The sequence below is a fragment of the Fundulus heteroclitus genome, chromosome 20 (assembly GCF_011125445.2).
Source record: "Fundulus heteroclitus isolate FHET01 chromosome 20, MU-UCD_Fhet_4.1, whole genome shotgun sequence".
Taxonomy (NCBI): domain Eukaryota; kingdom Metazoa; phylum Chordata; class Actinopteri; order Cyprinodontiformes; family Fundulidae; genus Fundulus; species Fundulus heteroclitus.
The window spans coordinates 32017521-32036435 of NC_046380.1; the positions used below are offsets into that span (position 1 = coordinate 32017521).

The window sequence follows — 18915 nt, forward strand, 5'->3', positions numbered from 1 at the left end:
CACACACACACACACACACACACACACACACAATTTTGTGTTTTAGCATGACTCTGTTCCAGTGTTGCAAGCGCACTGGGGTGTCATATCACCTGACCTTCAGTGATACTACCCCCCCCCCCCCCACCCCCCTCCCAACGTTACAGTGTGTATTGTTGTACTTGTAGTAATTTCCACAGAAGCAATGCAGCGCTATAACGTGAAGTCATAAGTATAATTCCCTCTGTTGCAATAAGCCGCCATCTCTAACCGGCATTTGCAGCTGCTTTCTTCTCATTTGGGCACTCCTCCTCCTCCTCCTCCTCCTCCTCCCCCTCCTCCTCCACCTTCTCACTTGAACTATACACTTCTGAAACTTTCAGCTGCCTCAGCATTGCTCTGTCATTTTCTTTCTGATGACAGCTCCACTCTGACTGGGAATATGGTTTTCATGGACGTGTTCTGCCATCCTCTCTGGGCTGCCTTGTCTGCGCTGCTGGCTCTTGTCGTGCGCTTGCAGCGCAGAGCGCGCTGGGATCCACAAGCCTGCGCCGTGCGTCTCACAGGCAAGACTGCCATAGTGACAGGAGCCAATACAGGTCGGTTCACTTCAGATGGGAATTGTTAATATGCGGGGCGGTGTGCCTATTACCAGCACAGCATGCTTTGAACAGTTTTATTTATAACAGCGTAGCTATTTTTCCACATCTGCAGCGCTCAATCAACAAGTGCTCACCATCATTTTCAAACAGTGCATTTATTCCCTTTGTCATAAAGGCACAATTTCAAAGCAACGTGGCCCACTTGTCATCGTTTGCTTCGAGTGGGGTCGCCGATAAGACAAAAGGATCACCCAGAAATAGATTTGGCACACCAGCCTGCTGAAAAACGTCCACTTGCATTGGTTTTAAAGGGGACTGAGTTAAAAATGAGCATTTCATCTCAACTTAATAAATCCTCAGAAGTCCCGTGAGGCTTTGTTTTTTGTTTTGTCTTGGAGCAAGAATATCTGTTTAGGTTACAACATAATGCTCTAGTCAAACTTGTAAGCAAGCTGGGATACTTTTATCATTTAAAAGTATATCTGATGCCTGTGTAAATTCTCAGTTATAAGGCTCATCGCAACAGCAAACAGGCTTGAATGGAGGGCAACCGGACTTTCGTTCAGTTCTTTCTGAAAACGTTTCGACACCTATTTTTATCTTAGCTTCCGTTAACAAAGCAAATATTTATATGACACCTTGGAATGCACTTTAAAGATGTGTAACTATTTCATTGTATTTGTCTCAGTCACAAACCAGTTCTTTTTTTATATACACTGGAAGATAATCCAGATAACCAGAAAGAGTTTAATGATTTAAAAAAGGGTTAAAATGTAACTCATTTAGTAATGAACTTTTTTTTTTAAATCTGGAGAATGACTAATTAAAGCTGTATCCAGCCAACATGTTGGCTATTAAACAACTGTTTTCTCTGTGAGGCTTGAAGTATTAATAAATATCTGCCATCTGATCTCTAGGCAGGGACCTAGTTTCCCCTCATTGTTCTGGAGAAGAGTTCGACTTGCGTTCATCGCAGCCGTGAATCAGTTGCTGCACTAAAACAACAACTCCTAAGAGTTTCCGTTCAAAGATTAGCACAATCGCAGGGACATTTAGGTCACGGAGCCCCTGGACGAACAAATGGGAAGACGGTGTTCTCTTTGACATCGAGACGGTCTTAGGACCCACGCTTTGCTGTGTCTCATGTGGTCTGGGATCACAGCACTGCGTTAGGAGATAAGGAGACAACGTCAGCGGAGAGCAAAACCTGTAGCTGGAGCTGAGTCCTGTTTCATCGTAATAAAATAAATGTCAAGCTGTTCATATTGATCAAACTGGTGCTATATCAAACCACTGCAGATTATTTCCACAATGGAGTGTAATCGTTCCTGTATGATGAAGATGTTTCATCTGATGAGTAAGTGAAAGCAAATGGGGTGAAGGCTGTTCCCTCCTCAAGAAAAATATTATCTCCTGACCTTGACAGGACTTTTTCACATAGTATAACAAAACAAATGCTGGTATATTATGGCCTTTACAACACAACACGGTAGATAAAGACATTGCACAATCTTATTGTACTCTACCTGAAGGTCATTTGGATCAGCGGCTGACTTAAGATATAGTTGAGAGCAAGTTAGGAATTCTTGGCAGCGCCACTCATCCTGCCAGTCAGTCAAGGTTGTTCCTCTCAGAGCTAACCTGTCTGAATTTATGCCAAGTTGCATGCGTTTCAGCAGTTTAATTTCTTGTCTTAAATGTAAAAATCACTTTCCTCTAAGATCCGTAGGTGCCAGGGTAGCTGAAGATCAGCTGTGGCGGTATTTTTTTTTTCTTAATGTTAAAAAAGCTGTTATATTTGTGGTGTAAATGACATATATATAATGTCGTCTTCCATGTAAATAAATTTCATGAAGATAACGTATCTCATTAAGAGAAGAAAAAAAAAGGTTCATTTGTTTACAAAGTGTGCGGCTGAAAATCCAACTTTCACCATCTCTGCTGCCATTGAACTCCAGCGCACACACTTGGTATTCCCAAAATGGCCTGCAATGGAATCTTATCCAGCCTTTGATCTGGATAAACATTTTGGGCTGTTTGTTTGCCACCTGGCTAAAGTCCTACTTTCAAAGGGAGACCACAACTGCAGAGAAGTTACAAGAGGAAACTGTGTGTGTGTGCACAGTTTTTACTTTTCATTTTGTCGTGTTACCGCCACAAATTACAACTTATGTTATGGGATTTTATGGCAGACCGACACAAAGTAGCACATAATTGTGAAGCGGAAACAAAGAGATACATGGTTTCAAAAAGGTTTAACAAATAATACATGAAAATTGTGGCATTCATTTGTATTCAACCCCCGAGTCAATAGTTTGTTTAAAAAAAAAAAACACCTTTTGCTGCAAATACTGCTGCAAGCCTGTTAGGTTATTACTATGCCAAAAAAGCTGAAGATTTTGCAGATTCTTTGCCAAACAGCTCAAGCTTTGCAAGACTGAAAACAGTGTTTTGTAAATATCAGTTCTCCATTGTTGCCACAGATAAATTATTATCACTAGGAATAAAAAGGGAACCAATATAAATACATGTTCATAAAGAAATCTGCCAGATGTTGCTAGTTGTCACTTGGCCATTTTAACATATCAACATGGTTTGTTCCACATCATCCAATTATAGCACTGGTTGTAGAAGATCATCGTTGGTATTTTACATCTCCTCCAGCGTAACCTTGGGCCTCTCCGCTGCTCTTCTTAAGGCTCTTTTGGTCAAGCTGGTGTGCTCTGATGGACGGCCGTGTCTTTGGGAGATGCTAGAAGTTTGAGAGATTGGTTTGACCTAAACCTGCTGGTAACTTCACTACAACTTTAACCTCGACCTGTTTGCTGTTTTCCTCAGTCTTCATGCTGCTGTTGTTTCCCAGATGTTCTCCATTAAACTTCTGAGGTCATCACAGAACAGTTTTATCCATATTGTATGGGTTGTAGATTAAATTACACACCGATGGATTCTACTCTATTCTACAAGGGTAAAGAGGGCTCAACACAAATGCACAAACCATGCATCATTTCCCCTCAGCTTCACAGTTTATGTTGAACTTTGTGTTCATCAGTCACACAAAATCTCCAATAATGAGTTATCTGGTTGCCATGTGATGCTAAGTAAATATATTCAAGGGATATGAATACTTTGGTAAGGTAACTGTGACAAACAGAAATGAGTTTAGGTTTTCTTCTCTTTTAAAAGCTCTTTTTCATTATTTGACCTTTTTTCCTGACTGTAAAATGTGCTTTTTTTTTTTCTTCTGTCCCTTCACTCTGCTAGGTATTGGGAAGTTCATCGCCATGGACTTTGCACGGCGTGGGGCGCGCGTCATCTTGGCATGCCGAAGCGAGTCCCGGGGCAAAGCAGCCCTTGATGAAATCAAGGGAATTACAGGAAACACCAACGTCCATCTGCGCATTGTAGACCTCTCCTCCATGGATTCGGTCAGAGCGTTTGCGAAGAGGATTCTCGAGGAAGAGAAAGCGCTCCACATACTTGTAAACAATGCAGCAGTATCAGGTGACACAGGCCTTTTTAAAATAAATAAATAAATAAAAAATAGAAAAAAAGAACATTTACACTACACAAGCAAAATCCATGTTTACTCGGGTCGGATTGGGCAACCACAATCTCACAGCGGACTTTGTAACATTTGTAGATGTGGACGCCGAACCAGCCGTTAACCAACATAAGCTTTTTGAGCTTCATACAAGTTAAGCATATCTGTAAATCAAAGAGTTGCGGACTATTAGGAAAGTGGGAAAAAAAACTAAATAGCTTTTTTTGCTTGATATGTCACATCTGTCAGGCATGTGAAAGCCGAAGTATGCAGTTTCCACAAAAGAAACAAGGAACACTGACACTCAATACTTGAAGAACACAAAAAAAATACTACTCACTCATTTTCATTTCTTGGCAAGAGCACTGCAGACTAACAAACAAAATGTTTCCAGTTAACAAGTAATGAGGATGGTGGAAAATGGCTCCATGTGTCTCTGAACCTTTGTGATAAGCATCCGAGTTTGACTTTCCCCCCCCAGAATTCACTTTGAAAGTTTCTTACTAAAACAACAGTAAGTGAGGGAGGGAGGCTTCAGTTTGGAAATGTGCTTTGGTAGCTGCAGGAAACCCCCATTGAACTTAATCAGATCAGAATCAAGTTTAATCGGCAAGTAGGTTTGCACTTACAAGGAATTTGACTTGGTGTTGATGGTGCAGACAAAAATAATAAAATAAAAAGTAGAATGGATATATATACAGAAGCTATATACACTCAGTAAACTGTTCGTTAATGTAACGCAGAAGCTTGTAAGTCCTGAACGGGGGAAAGAGACAGTGTCCAGTTTCACGGGCGGCTCTTGGCCTTGTTCATAAGGCTGGTAGCAGATGGGAAAAAACTGTTCTTGTGGCGTGAGGTTTTGGTCCTGATGGACCGCAGTCTCCTGCCAGAGGGAAGTTATTGAAATAGTCTGTGACTGGGGTGCGAGGGATCAGCCACCATCTTCCCTGCACGCCTCAGAGTCCTGGAGGCGTACAGGTCCTGGAGAGATGGAAGATTGCAGCCAATAACCTTCTCTGTAGACCGGATGACACGCTGCAGTCTGCTCTTGTCCTTAGCGGTTGCACCAGCGTACCAGATGGTGATGGAGGAGGTGAGGATGGACTCAATGATGGAGGAGTAGAAGTGCACCATCATTGTCCTTGGCAGGTTGAATTTCTTCAGCTGCCACAGGAAGTACAACCTCTGTTGGGCTTTCTTAGTGAGGGAGTTGATGTTCAGCTCCCACTTTAGGTCCTGGGAGATGATAGTTCCCAGGAAGCGGAAAGACTCCACAGTGTCGATGGTGGAGTCACAGAGGGTGATGGGGGTAGGTGGGGCTGAGTTCTTCCTGAAGTCCACAACCATCTCCACTGTTTTTACAGCGTTGAGCTCCAGGTTGTTCTCCCTGCACCAGGTGGCCAGATGGTCAGCCTCCCACCTGTAGGCAGACTCGTCTCCATCAGAGATGAGTCCGATGAGAGTGGTGTCGTCCGCAAACTTCAGGAGTTTGACAGACTGGTGACTGGAGGTACAGCTGTTGGTGTACAGGGAGAAGAGCAGAGGAGAAAGAACACAGCCCTGGGGTGAACCAGTGCTGATGAGCTGTGAGTCGGAGACATGTTTTCCCAGCTTCACGTGCTGCTTCCTGTCAGACAGGAAGTCTGTAATCCACCTGAGTCAGGTACATTCAGATGGGAGAGCTTCTCCTGAAGCAGAGCTGGGATGATTGTCTTGAAGGCAGAGCTGAAATCCACAAACAGGATCCTGGCGTAGGTTCCTGCAGTGTCCAGGTGCTGGAGGATGTAGTGGAGGGTCAGGTTGACAGCGTCGTCTGCAGACCTGTTGGCTCTGTAGGCAAACTGTAGGGGGTCCAGGAGGGGGTCAGTGATTTCTTTTAGGTGTGAAAGCACAAGGCGCTCAAAGGACTTCATAACCACAGAGGTCAGAGCGACGGGTCTAAAGTCATTAAATCCTGTGGTCCTTGGCTTCTTGGGAACAGGGATAATGACGGGGGATCTGAAGCAGGCTGGCACGTGACATGTCGTCAGGGAGGTGTTAAAAATGTCTGTGAACACTGGAGACAGCTGATCAGCACAGTGCTTTAGGGTGGATGGAGAGACAGAGTCTGGTCCAGCAGCTTTCCTGGGGTTCTGTCTTCTGAAGAGTTTGTTAACATCTCTCTCATGAATGAAAAGAGTTGTCACTGGGGAGGAGGTGGAGGTGATCTGTTGGGTGGAATCGTGGGGAGTGATTGCAGGACTGTCCCTTTGTCTTGACCTGTTCCACATTTTAAACATTCCACCTCGATGGTCCATTATATTTGGACGGTCACGATGGAATGCCATGTGTTTGGCCAACACAAGATAGTGCATGCATGTGAAATGGAAGGAAAATGATACATTTATAAGCAACCATCTGAAACCTGAGCCAAGCTTTTCCTTCAGCCCACTTTACTCTGGTGTCCCTAAATAAACTGGCTGAAAATCATCATCAGAATGATTCAGTGAATCTTAGGTTCACTGAAGATCCAAGTTAGAGAACCAAAGTCCATCTTAAAGAATGTGGAATGAGATCAAATTAGCTCAACTACTTTGAAACAACATTTTTATATGTTTCAACCCATTCACAATGCAATTAACCCTAACCCTAAACAAATTATCATTTGAGAAAATAACATTTTAAAGAATTATTTGCTCAGTAAGAATCAATGCCTTTAGATCACTCGATTTTATTAATGCAATTATTCTTCCGGGAAGCTAGGGGTCGCTTGATAGGCTAACCCTTAAGTTATACAAATAACCGTTAAATCAACATTAATCTTCGCTATTAATGCGGTAATAACGCTTATAGCACTATCGAAAGACGGCAGAGTGAAACGAAAACAAGCATTATGGTTTCATGTATGGCTGTATGGCTATGTGACTAATTACTGCTGCACATAATAAGTGAGAGCACAAACTCGTTCAAATTTATGTCTTTGGATGCTGCAGACTACTTTGGTTGTTAGTGCCTTCCTAATTTTGTGTAACGTGCCTGGATGTATGGTTGTTGTTCCGTTTAAATAACAAAATGTCAATAATTATATGTTTGTAATAATTAAAGAAAAACAAGCATTATGTTTAAAATGAACCCTGGTTGTGTTGACTCGATAGTAGCACTAATGTTGTGCGAGAAGCTAATAGGTGTATAAAACCCTTATGGAAATAAAGTTTTCCATAACCATAAAAACACATCAGCAAAGCTTGGTTAATGCTATTGGAAGCTATGCCCGTTAGCTCCAGGGCTTTTACTTTGGTCATAGCTTAAAATAAAACAGTAAAACCATTTTAAATAAACCATATGACTTTCGATCCCTAACCAAACCTGTCTGTGCCTCTGTGTCAGTTTGGTTCACTTCGGGGCACCCGGTTGGGAGCAGTAGGTTCAGAGTGAATGCTGGTTGTCTAGGGAGCTTGACTTAATAGCAACGGCTCCCTGATTTGTCCTCATGGCTTGATTGCACTTCTTTCAGCTTGTTTTCAGTTTTGTCTGTTGTCCAAAATACTCATTTCTCAGCTGCAGTGATCTGGAGCTGATTACTGTAATGCTTAATTACTGTAATGCTTTATTTTCATTGTGTATCAATCAGTTTTTCATCTCCTGTTTACAGCTTGTAAAACATTCTGCCGCATGCCTCTCAGCCTCTCAACCAGCTTACGTAAACATGAACACATCCCTCCTTTCCTTTCCATCTCTGCACTCCCGGGTCAGTTCAGGATACAGTTTAAATTCCTGTTTGTTTTTAAAGCACTGAATGTCCTTGTAACATCTTATCTAAATGAACTTTTGAAAACCCACCGGCCCAGAAGAGCTTTGTGGTCTGCTGATCGATATCTGCTGGAGGGGCCTTGTTCTAAGTGTAAACAGCACTTTTTCAGTGGCTGGTCCAATATCGTGGAATAGTCTTCTCTATGAGTTACGCTCCATCACAGACCTACTCTTATTCAAAGCCAAACTCAAGAGGCATATATTTAAAAAGGCCTTTGACTTGCAGTACATTGATACTTTCTTTTAGTTCTCCCTGTGTATGCGTGGGTTCTCTCCGGCTTCTTCCCACAGTCTAAAAACACGACTGTTAGATTAACCGTTCTGTCCAAATTGGCCTCACTTACAGTATGAGTGAGTGTTTACATGGTTGTTTGTCTCGTGTGTCTCTGTGTTGCCCTATGACGTACTGGCAACTTGTCCGGGGTTTACCCCGCGTCTCCCCCAATGACCGGTGGGGATAGGCCCCAGCCCCCCCCCCCCCCCCCCCCCATGACCCTGCATGTGGATGAACAATATTCCTAAAACATTTAACAGAATTGGATATGATTATTAACAAATACATAAAATAGAAACAAACTAAATAAAATTTGCTTGAACTGAAATGGGATACAATACGTACCTGTAAACTCCAACTAAAAGTCAGACCGGATAAATTTGTCTGTAGTTTTCTTTTTGAAATAATCTCCAAAACCTCTTACGGTGCACTGTTCTGTCCATCAGATGAAAAGAATACGACACAGCTGCCAACATGGCTGTGCACCTCAGCTGACAGGCTGTACAAGGAAAGCGCTGATCAGAGAGTAGCCAAGATGCTCACGGTAACTCTGGAGTAGCTGCTGAGAACCACAGCTCAGGTGGAAAAATCTATTAACAGGATGTCAGTTAGTCTAAAACTTTAGTATTTATGAGAAGGAGTTGATAAAAGTGCTGTTGTTAAGAGAAAGCAATCAGAACTAAATACTGCAAGTCAGCATGAGCGCAGCATCTCCATGGGTAACCATAGTGATGGCCGCTGCAGAGGACCTGGTCAAAGTTGATGGATGGATCTGAACACAAGGCATGGAATGATTTAAATCAAATCATATTTATGTGTTAGAGTGACTCAGTCAAAGTTCAGAACTAAAGCTAACTGAGAATCTGTGGCAGGATGTCACACCCCTCTAGGGTGTGCATTTTGTTTTTCTTTTGGATAATTCCCTTCTTGTCATATTCTTCGTGTCTCCATTCAGTTCATTTCTCTATGTTCAATATTGTTTACACAGTGTTTCAATATTTGTTCTTTTCTTAGTTTTATTTTCTGAGTTTATACTGCTTATGTTCTGTACACTTCAACATATTTCTGTTAGATCTTTCATCTCAGTTTGATTTGATTCTCCCCAAACTGCTCTGCATTTTGTTGATTGTACTCACCAGGGACCTCATGTCTACACACAAAAAGGATTAACCCACAACTCAGGATGTATAAAAAGGAACAGTGCGTGAAAGTGTGCTGGAATCCACACAAACATTTCACCTGCCGTGAAATGTGCAACAGCCATGCAAACTTTTTCAGTCGACAATAACTACACTGCAAAAACGGAACCTAAAATAAGTAAAATGTTCTTAAAATTAATGTATTTGTCCTTGATTTGAACAGGTAAATAAGATTGTTTGCCAATGGAATAAGATTTTGGCACTTAAAATAGGAACAACTCATCTCCATCATCTTATTCCAAGGGCAGGATGTCTAATTATCTTATTTTAGGGGTAAAAATACTAATTTTATTGGCAGATAATCTTATCTACCTGCTCAAATCAAGGACAAATACACTAATTTTAAGAACATTTTACTTATTTTATGTTCCGTTTTTGCAGTGTAATTGCTAAAATTCACCCAAATGCACTGAAATATAACTCCATTCAGTATTCAAACCCAACGTTCGTTCATGAGGTTGAGCTTTTATGGTTTAAGCCCCTACAAAGAAGTTACCTTTTGTCCTCAAAAAAATGTCGTTACAGACCTCAAAAATGAAGGAAATAACCTCAGACACGTGTAAACTGTAAATATTCCTGTACATATGCTGGCACATGAGTGGCTCACTAGCCGGTTTAGATCGACCAGGGCGATTCTTTTTGAACTGACACCAGCATTGCAAAGGGAAACCAGGAGGTCAGGCGTTTCAGTCTCACCTGAGCTGGGTCCTGCCAGCCGTGTAGGACGACCTCATCCAGATGTTGTTCAGGTACAAAGAAGTCTCCTAAACTGTGAATCAAATTGATAGCGAGGACTGTGTCACATTGTGTTCAGAGCATTCATACTGCTATAAGGGGCACCATCTGTAAAGGAACACACTTTTATGAATGGAAAGCATCTTTATATAATAAATTTGGTTTAATATATGTGGGGACACGTCTGTGCACAGTTTTGGCCACGGCAAGTATGGAAGGTGACAAAATCTGGAAACAATTAAAGTGTATGCAGTTAGGAGAAAGAGGAGTAAAAATGTAAGAGTAAAACTTTATATTTGTTTTCTGTGTGTTTTTCTTACTGTTGATGGCAGGTTTGCCCAAACAGATGACCAAAGATGGGTTTGAGGCTTCTTTTGCCACCAATCATCTGGGACCGTTTCTGCTCACAAACCTGCTGCTGGGTAGGTGTGTTTTCTCTGCAACGATATCATGGCCAACTGCAGCTCATGCAGCTTATTTCCTGTGAGATCGCCTCTAGATCTCATTCTCTTTGGTTTATTCGATCCCCCTTGTGTGCTTGCTCTCTGCTCTAGACCTCATAAAGCGCTCAGCTCCGGCACGCATCGTTACCGTCAGCTCGCTGAACCACAAACGGGGCGAAGTGGACTTCTCTCACTTTCACGGCCAGAACCTTGTGTACCGCATGGATCAAGTCTACAATCACACCAAGCTGCACAACATCATCTGCACCAATGAGCTGGCACGAAGGTTACAGGGCACAGGTGGGGCAAAGTCTGTCGTTCTATTCAAACGGATAGCTATCGTAATGATAGAGCTAATTTACTTGTGAATGTGGGACATTCAGGGCTGATACTTTTGTTTGACACTATCTTGTTAGTGTTTAATTTAACTTTTTTTTTCTTTTTTTTTTTACATTTTTAGAAACACGGTGGGATTAGTTTTAAAAGATGTTTCCACTTTCTAAAAATTGGCTCAGATTACCAATGATGAAGCAGAGCTCCCAGACAAACCTAAAGCAGCACCATGATGAGAGTCACAGAACTAAGAAACCATGAAAAACGTCTCTGTTGTTTTGATTGCTAGTCAATGCACTAAACAAATGTAAGGTACTCAGATCAGGGGTATCTAAGGTGTGGCCCAGGGGTCATGGCGGCCCACGGCTGCAGCTAGCCAAGGTTTTCACAGAAAAATGAAATAATCTTACGATGAAAAAGGCTGGCTTCCACCACGCAAAGTATTTGTCTTTTTGCCAAGCTTTTTGCTTTCTTTATGACAGACAGGGAGAAAACACAGGGAGAAATCTAACCAAATAAACAGGACAAAATCAAGAGCCTATTAAATAACTCACACAATAACCGGTCCAGAAAAGTAAGATATAGAAACAAACAGTATAAGGAAAAATAACTGAAGAATGCATGATCCAGGAAACAACAAAATCTAAAAAAAAAAACTATCTGATGCTCATTCTAAATTACTGTATTGCTTTATTTTCATTGTGTTCAAATGAATAAATAAACACATCATATAGGAGTCAGTGAAAGATAAAATGGTAATTTCAAAAAGGAAATAAGTAAAAATCAGATTAAAAGAAAAAGCTTGGATTGTGGTCACAAGTGTTGGTATGGCTGTACAGATTTATTGTAGATTTTGTAACCTGAAACTTCATCATTGGATTTGTGAAAGGCACTGATACCATTGGTCATGATACGGCCCTTACTTATCAATCAGCTTGCAGGGAAAGCAGGAAGCTGCCTAAAGGAACGGTAGGTTACTGATGTCGGTAAGGAAGCGGTTCTCCAGTGTTTAAGAAATTTCCTCCACAACCTGAGGACAGTCTGAATCCAGTCTGTACGTGGAGAAGAAAGATGGCCCAGTACCACAGGGGGACAGAAAATAAACAAATTAGGAGCAATAAGAAGATTTTGGTCATTAACTGTTGTGTGTTGTTTGTGCATGTCAGACCAAAAGTGGTGAACTTGGACCAGAGACCAGTTCTCCTCCTGAAACACGCATCATGGTGTGGGGGATTTTAGCTGCCGGCTGTCAGATTTCAGTTGGTTGGACCAGAACGCAGACAAGAGCTCGGACATCGCCCAGTGAAGACTTACTGTTTTACTGGATGACAAGAAGCAGAAACATGACAGGGACCCGACCAGAACAGGGTAGGATGACGAGTGAAGACCGAGGATCTGACAATCTGGATGATAGAGCTGGCTGAACTTATGAAAGAAGGGACAATAGGCAGAGCAATGAGACACCAGTGAACTGAGAGACAATTAGGCTGCAGGAGAAGGGGAATAAAGAACTTATAGCTGCAGGGGAAATAACAGAATCTATCGGGGAAAAGGACAATGGCCAGAATGGGGGCAAAACCCAAACTGAACTAAGGGCAGATAACAGAAATAATAAGAACATCGGCTAACCAGACAGAAACCAAATCCAACAGATGCCAGAATAAATATTAACTAATTCTGAACCGAGGATCTCAGGCTGAACGATGGTCGAGGAGGAAAGACAAACAGACTGCAGGATCTCCAGGGAGCTTCCAAAAATAATCAAACCCATGGGGATTATGACACCAGCAGTTTTTGAGACACAGTGGAAAAAAAAAAAAAAAAAAGAAGAAGAAGGACAACCTTCTATGCCGGTTCCTCCTGTCTGTTGAGCTCACCGTGGAGGAGATGGATTTTAACGAGCGAGTGACGGTGCTGTGTGTAATGTGGAAAGCTGAACAACGGCGTCAGCACCCCTGGGTCAACCAGATCCTCCAGAGACGCAGCGGCACGCGCCGGTTCAGCGAGTTCCACCACCTGTAGCTGCGTCTGGATGATGAACGCTTCCAGCGGCGCTGGCGTCTTTCCCGGACCCAGCATGAGGAGCTTCTGCCCTGCGTCGGGGGCAGCAGCTCACCCGCTGGGCGGTGAACTAAAGCCGTCCTCAGTCAGTAAATCCATCATATCTCAGTACAAATATAGCCTCACTGTACTGTCTAAAACATATTTTAGGGCGTAAATAACTGGACGAGGAGCACCTTTAACGTGACTCAAGTTTACAGAACAGTTCAGATGTATTTTAATCGGTCTATTCACATTGCGGACCGTTAATTCGCTCCTGAATAATCCTTTACATACAGATGACGTATAAATCACTTGCTCCGTTCGCCTTGATTGCGTTCGGTGTGAACGTACCTTTAGGCTGATTTGTGAGGGTTTACCTGGAAACCCAACATTTTGAATTAGTTCTACCATGTCACATTAAGAGTGAATAATTGTGATGAATTCATTATTCTTTCCTCTACAAAAATGGCCAAACTGTGTGGAGTGGAAGGCTCTGCGAATTGCAGGGGGGTTGGGGAGTGAAGTGCCTACCGTAGATTTAAAGGGACGGCACCAAAACGAGTTGCTCTCAGACAAACCTCAAAACAGATGTAAAAAAACGAGCTGTGGGGCAACAATGACGAGGAATTCAGACCAAATCATCGCAGTTCCACTTTATATAGACCACAACTGATTGATTTAAATGTGAAAAGGAAAGCATTAAAAAGCATATGTTCCTTTTAAGCAGGGCTTTGAACCGGTTCAAGGAACGAAAACGAAAACCGGGAACTTTTTGTATTTTACAGGGAACAGAAACGAAACCGGAAACGTTATTATTTTTTATGTTCTGGAACTGGAAAACTTATTTAAAAATAATGGTAACCGGTTAATGCCGGTTTTATTTCGTTCCTCAAAGTTTTCGTTGCCTAATTAACTAAAAAATAAAAAAACGACTTATTTTCCTGCGCACGTTACCATGACGGCTGAGGTTCACTTCCTGTGTGACATCACATCACACATTCGCTGACTGAATGGAGAGACAGCGGTGTCTCCACTAGAGCTACACATCTTAAATAAGAGGTAAATTACGAACCATCATTAAGTAAAACGCTCATTCCAAACACAATATCTATAGCTATATTTGTCAAACGAAAGGAACGAAATTAACCGTTCCGGGAACAGTATTTATTTGTTCTAACCAGTTCGGGAACGTCAATTTATTGGTGGAACTCATAACTGGAAACGTTATAATTCGGTTTCTGTTCGTAACGAACCGATTGGGGAAAAAAATCGGTTCAAAGCCCTGCTTTTAAGCAAAAATAATTATGTCCATTGTGAGTGTGTGTAGATTTCTCACTGACACTTCCTGCTTCCAAGTTTGTAGTGTTCCAAACTTCCATACAATCCAAGTTGATATTTAGAGCTTCTTTGTTTCCTTGTGTCCTAACAGGTGTCACCGCCAACTCCGTGCATCCCGGTGTTGTCATGACGGAGGTGATGCGGCACTATCCATTCTGGCTACGTTACCCATTTAACTTCATTGGGTTTTTCTTTTTTAAGGTGAGAGCATTGTCTCATTTTTTTCCACGCACAGTCACTCCCACGACGATTTTAAAACACCAACGCACTGGTTTAGTTCGACTGTATCATTCTGTTACACCAATGTCTCTCAGATCCAGGATACGGGACGAAAACCAGGTTTACCCTCAACTAGCTGAAGCTGGAGTTGCTACAAAACACATTCACTAAAGGAAAAACATGTGGTTCCAGTGTGAAATACCGAATTTCCTCCTGTTTCGTTTGAATCCAGATCACATGGTTTTAAGCGTGCAAAGATTTATTTGTGCATAGTTTGTTATAGTCACTTAGTGATATTTTGAAACTATGCTAAAGATATCATCCCCGGTCACATCAATGCTTATCAAGTGGCGGGTACTCACACGACAGACATGGGATATCTGGAACCAATCAAGTCCAAGATCAGCAGTCAATAATCAGAATAAAACAGAACCATGAATGGCTGTATAACTGCACAGCTGATGGATGATGAATCTGGAATTCAACCAACACACTAAGAATGCTCTTTACGGAGATTTATTAGAGGGAATGAAAACAGGCAAAAAGACAGGATCCAAAAAAAGGGTAAGGCAGACATCCAGACGATACTTGACAGGCAAACAGAAAACTGGGCAGAAAAATACAAAACGTGTAACAAAAACGGAATCAAGACGCTGGGAGCTCTTACCAGGAAACAGGGGATGCACGCATGGTATGATTGACGACGACCCGACAACTAACTAAGGAGGGAGTGAGGCTTAAATAGACGGATAAACAGGTGAGCGGAATTGAAAGTAATTAACCAAAGGCGGGAGCAATACAGAACTGACAGGACACTAGATCACAGAACTAAAATCAGAACTAATACAGGGACCAGAATAACTGATGAAGTAAAAAGGCTAAACTGGAATTGAAAACAGAAATAAACCCAGAGGCAGAAATAAGCTACTTAACCAAAACAATAAACATAGACCGGATAACCTAAAACAGTACAAAAGCTGAAGAAGCCAAAACCTGATAGCTGATCAAATAAATAAACATGAACCAAAACCCAAATCATGACAGTGTGAGGTTATCCGTCTGACAGCAGAACAGATTTTAGAAATGAACCCAGCATGAGAGCAGCTGATTCGGCCTTTATTCAAGAACATAGCCAGTGCCTTCCCTCACAACTCTTATTGTTGTAAATGACTCACATCTCCAAGATGTAAGGATAAGGAATGATGAAATATTGCTTTAACTTTCTGTTTTTTTTAAACATTTAAAGTGCCAAAGGAACTTTTTTTTCCTCTCCTTTTTAATCGAGAAGTCAAAGATTAAGTATGTAATTTACTTCTGTTTGTTTAAACCCAGAACCCACAGTAATCTGGTTTTCTTCAGAGCAACATCTTTTTTTGCAACAACAAAGTGTTCAAACCTGAAGAAGAAGTGACCTGCCTCCAAAAATATTTATTATTTAATACGGCTTTGACAGTTCAGTGGGAGACAAAAAGATGCAGCTGTTATTCATTAATTGCAGATGGGCTGCACAACCTAAAGGGGAATTTCTGTAAACACTATGTATCCTGGAAGCCTCGACGATGTCTGCCAACTAAAATGTTCCAAAGAAAACAGCTGCAAAGGAGGAAACATAATGTTGTGAGCCAAATATGCAGCTCCCAGGCAATAACAGTTATGACTAGAAAGCTGGGTTATACATTAACATATTAGCTTGCATTTGGTTTTGGATTTCTTTAGTGTGTTTTCAAGAGTAGGGTCATTTCTCTTTTAAATGCTAAAGCAGTAACAGAAAGTTATTACGTCTTTAATTCCCACTTAACAGTTCTGGTCCTTATATCATTTTTCTAACCCATAGAGTTGAAGGGAGCTTTTGTTCCTCTGGTTTGCAGATGAAAGTATTTTAAGACCGTCAGCGGGAGCCCTAAATGCAGAACCGTTCAAAATATAAGCTTGACATGATGGAAAATTATTTCCCAAGTACAGTCACTGGGAAACAGCTTTGTTTTTGGTTCTACTTTCTGTTTTATGAGTTTTAAATACCAGTGCACTCCACTTGTTAAATTAAAATCTGTTGGGTTCTTCTTGGCATTAAGCAATTATTATTGCTACATTGCCAATATTATTATTATTATTATTGTTATAATAATAATAATAATAATAATAATAATAATAATAATAATAATAATAATAATAATAATAATAATATAATAATAATAATGCGTACGTACATACATACATACATACATACATACATACATACATACATACATACATACACACCAGTGCACTAACAACTTATCTGGAGTTTACCAAGGGTTTAAGTCAGGTAATGTAGCATATAGCAGAAAATAAATTTGTATTATCATTCTTTGCTTTGTTTTGTTCTGTTATTTAAGACAAATTAAGAACTTGGAAATTATCCTGCTCTGTTGTGGCCTCATCCACCTCTCACATCTTCATGGAGGAGTTTTGAAGTGTTTTGATAAAGTTGCGAAAACGCTTTAGCCACCCCACAGCATTTCAGTCTAGATGACGCTCGGACTTGGACAGGCTCGTCGCTTTCTATTTAAACACTTCTGCTGTAATTTAGCTGATCTGGCTGGAATTTCCTGCTTTGTCCCATAAAAGCTTAACACTTCAGACAGATGTTCTCCTCCTAAGAGCGCTTGGATTAACTCATGTCCATACAAGGGAAACATGTTTCATTTCTTAACACATCCTATAAAATAAACACACAACCAAAAATTACTTTTTACGGTTGAGCCTAACATTTTCATACTCCTGGCAAGTTCAGCATCATCTTTCTTCTCACTGGAAGGGATATTGATGTTTAGGAATCTTGACGTGAATCTGTTGAGGGAGCTAAAGATGAGGGTGATGGCAGGGAGGCTCTCCAACCTCAAAGATCTGAGGCTCGTCACCAAAGACAAATCGGGAAACCCGCAAATAGGTGTTAAAGAGTTCTAACAAAGTTTTGACTGCTGGAATGCTGGAAAAAAAGGTTTATTACGAAGGTGTGAATTTTTTTTTCCTACATGCTACTTTTTGATAAAATGTCATAAAATAATATTATTTTGTACAAAATTTTTACTAAAAACAGAAACTTGGTCAAATGAATATGATTTTAAAATCTGCCAGAGGTGCGAGTAATTTGGGGCTTTATATGAATTTTTGTAAGACCAATAAAAAAAGGAATGTACACTTTATATTTATCTATACATCTTTATCTATTTGTTTCCCCATACCTTTTACGGACTCATACCATTTACATGCACACAAAGAACCCATGTGATCTATTGATACCTTTAGCAAAAGGATGCAAATAAGCAAACGTCATCCAACTAGAACGATTTTACTTTATTTCTGGCTCATCACATTCTCCATGAAGGAAAGTCAGGAAGTGGTGGCCTAGTGGTTAGAGCATTGTGCTTGGGTCCTGAAGGTTCTGAGTTCAACTCCCACAGACTGCCACTCTGGGTCCCTGAGCAAGACCCTTAACACCAGATTGTGCCGCACAGTGGCAGCCCACTGCTCCCCAAGGGGATGGGGTTAAATGCAGACAACACATTTTGTTGGAACGTATTTTGCAATGACAATAGAGATGATTATTATTATAAAAATGAAGGCTGAAGCTGATTGTACTTAAAAAAAAGTATTAGTGTGATGATGCGCACTCTTTTGCACCCAGGTTATTGCAAGTTATATGTATGTTGCTAGAATAAATGTGGTGTTTTTAACAGGGGTGTGAAAAGTTTTTAGAGCCATTTCTTTCAGGTTTGTGGCAGTTTCTAGGCAACTGAGAAATCTGGGAACGCAGGACTTCTGCTTTAACAAAAAAACAACCATAGCAAATCTTTTTGTCTTTTGGACAAGCCTAAACCTTTTCTCTGTTGCTCTGATGTCTGTGATTCCTATCCAGCTCAACAAGTAACAAACACCCGTCAGGGTAGAGATGGTTCAGCTCCCAGGCTGCATATTTGCTCCCGTCTGTCTCAGTTATCTGTCTGCAGGCCCTGCTTGTTTACCCATTTAACCCTCCACTGTCTCCCTCACAGTCACCAGAAGAGGGGGCAGTCAGCTCGATCTACTGCGCCGTGTCCGAGGAACTGGAAGGGGTAACTGGGAAGTATTTCGACAGCGACTGCTCCCTGGTCCTTCCTGCCCCTCTAGCTCGAGACGCCGCCCTCGCTGTGAAGGATTTTGAGATCTGCGAGAGGCTGACCTCAAAGCTCTGAAGCGGCTGCTCACCGAGGACTGGGAACCAGAAACACTGTGAGATAACGTGGGGAGCTGGACCGTTTTGGGACAGTTTTAGTCACCGCTTCCTGCCGAATGAACTCAGATAATATATCACATCACCAAGTTTCCCATGGTGCTGCCTAATTCTGATCAATAGAAAACCTTTTCTCTGAACATAAAAGTGCCTTAAAAACTTTTG

The 18915-nt window shown here is 41.4% G+C and overlaps 1 protein-coding gene across 1 annotated transcript; it reads left to right on the forward strand.

The window, feature by feature from the left end:
- Positions 1 to 314: 314 nt before the first annotated feature.
- Positions 315 to 18913, forward strand: zgc:64106 (uncharacterized protein LOC393348 homolog). The gene is made up of 6 exons (XM_012870727.3): positions 315 to 578; positions 3846 to 4085; positions 10455 to 10544; positions 10677 to 10865; positions 14371 to 14480; positions 18533 to 18913. Exons 1-6 carry the CDS (start codon positions 422 to 424, stop codon positions 18710 to 18712), a joined length of 966 nt encoding a protein of 321 aa, XP_012726181.2. The 5' UTR covers positions 315 to 421; the 3' UTR covers positions 18713 to 18913.
- Positions 18914 to 18915: the final 2 nt, after the last annotated feature.

Excerpts from the sequence above, each read along its gene's own strand:
- zgc:64106 (XM_012870727.3), top strand. The coding sequence starts at position 422 with ATGGTTTTCATGGACGTGTTCTGCCATCCTCTCTGGGCTGCCTTGTCT. Across the intron at positions 579-3,845 it reads AGTGACAGGAGCCAATACAG|GTATTGGGAAGTTCATCGCC; the intron begins GTCGGTTCACTT and ends TCACTCTGCTAG. Across the intron at positions 10,545-10,676 it reads GCTCACAAACCTGCTGCTGG|ACCTCATAAAGCGCTCAGCT; the intron begins GTAGGTGTGTTT and ends TCTCTGCTCTAG.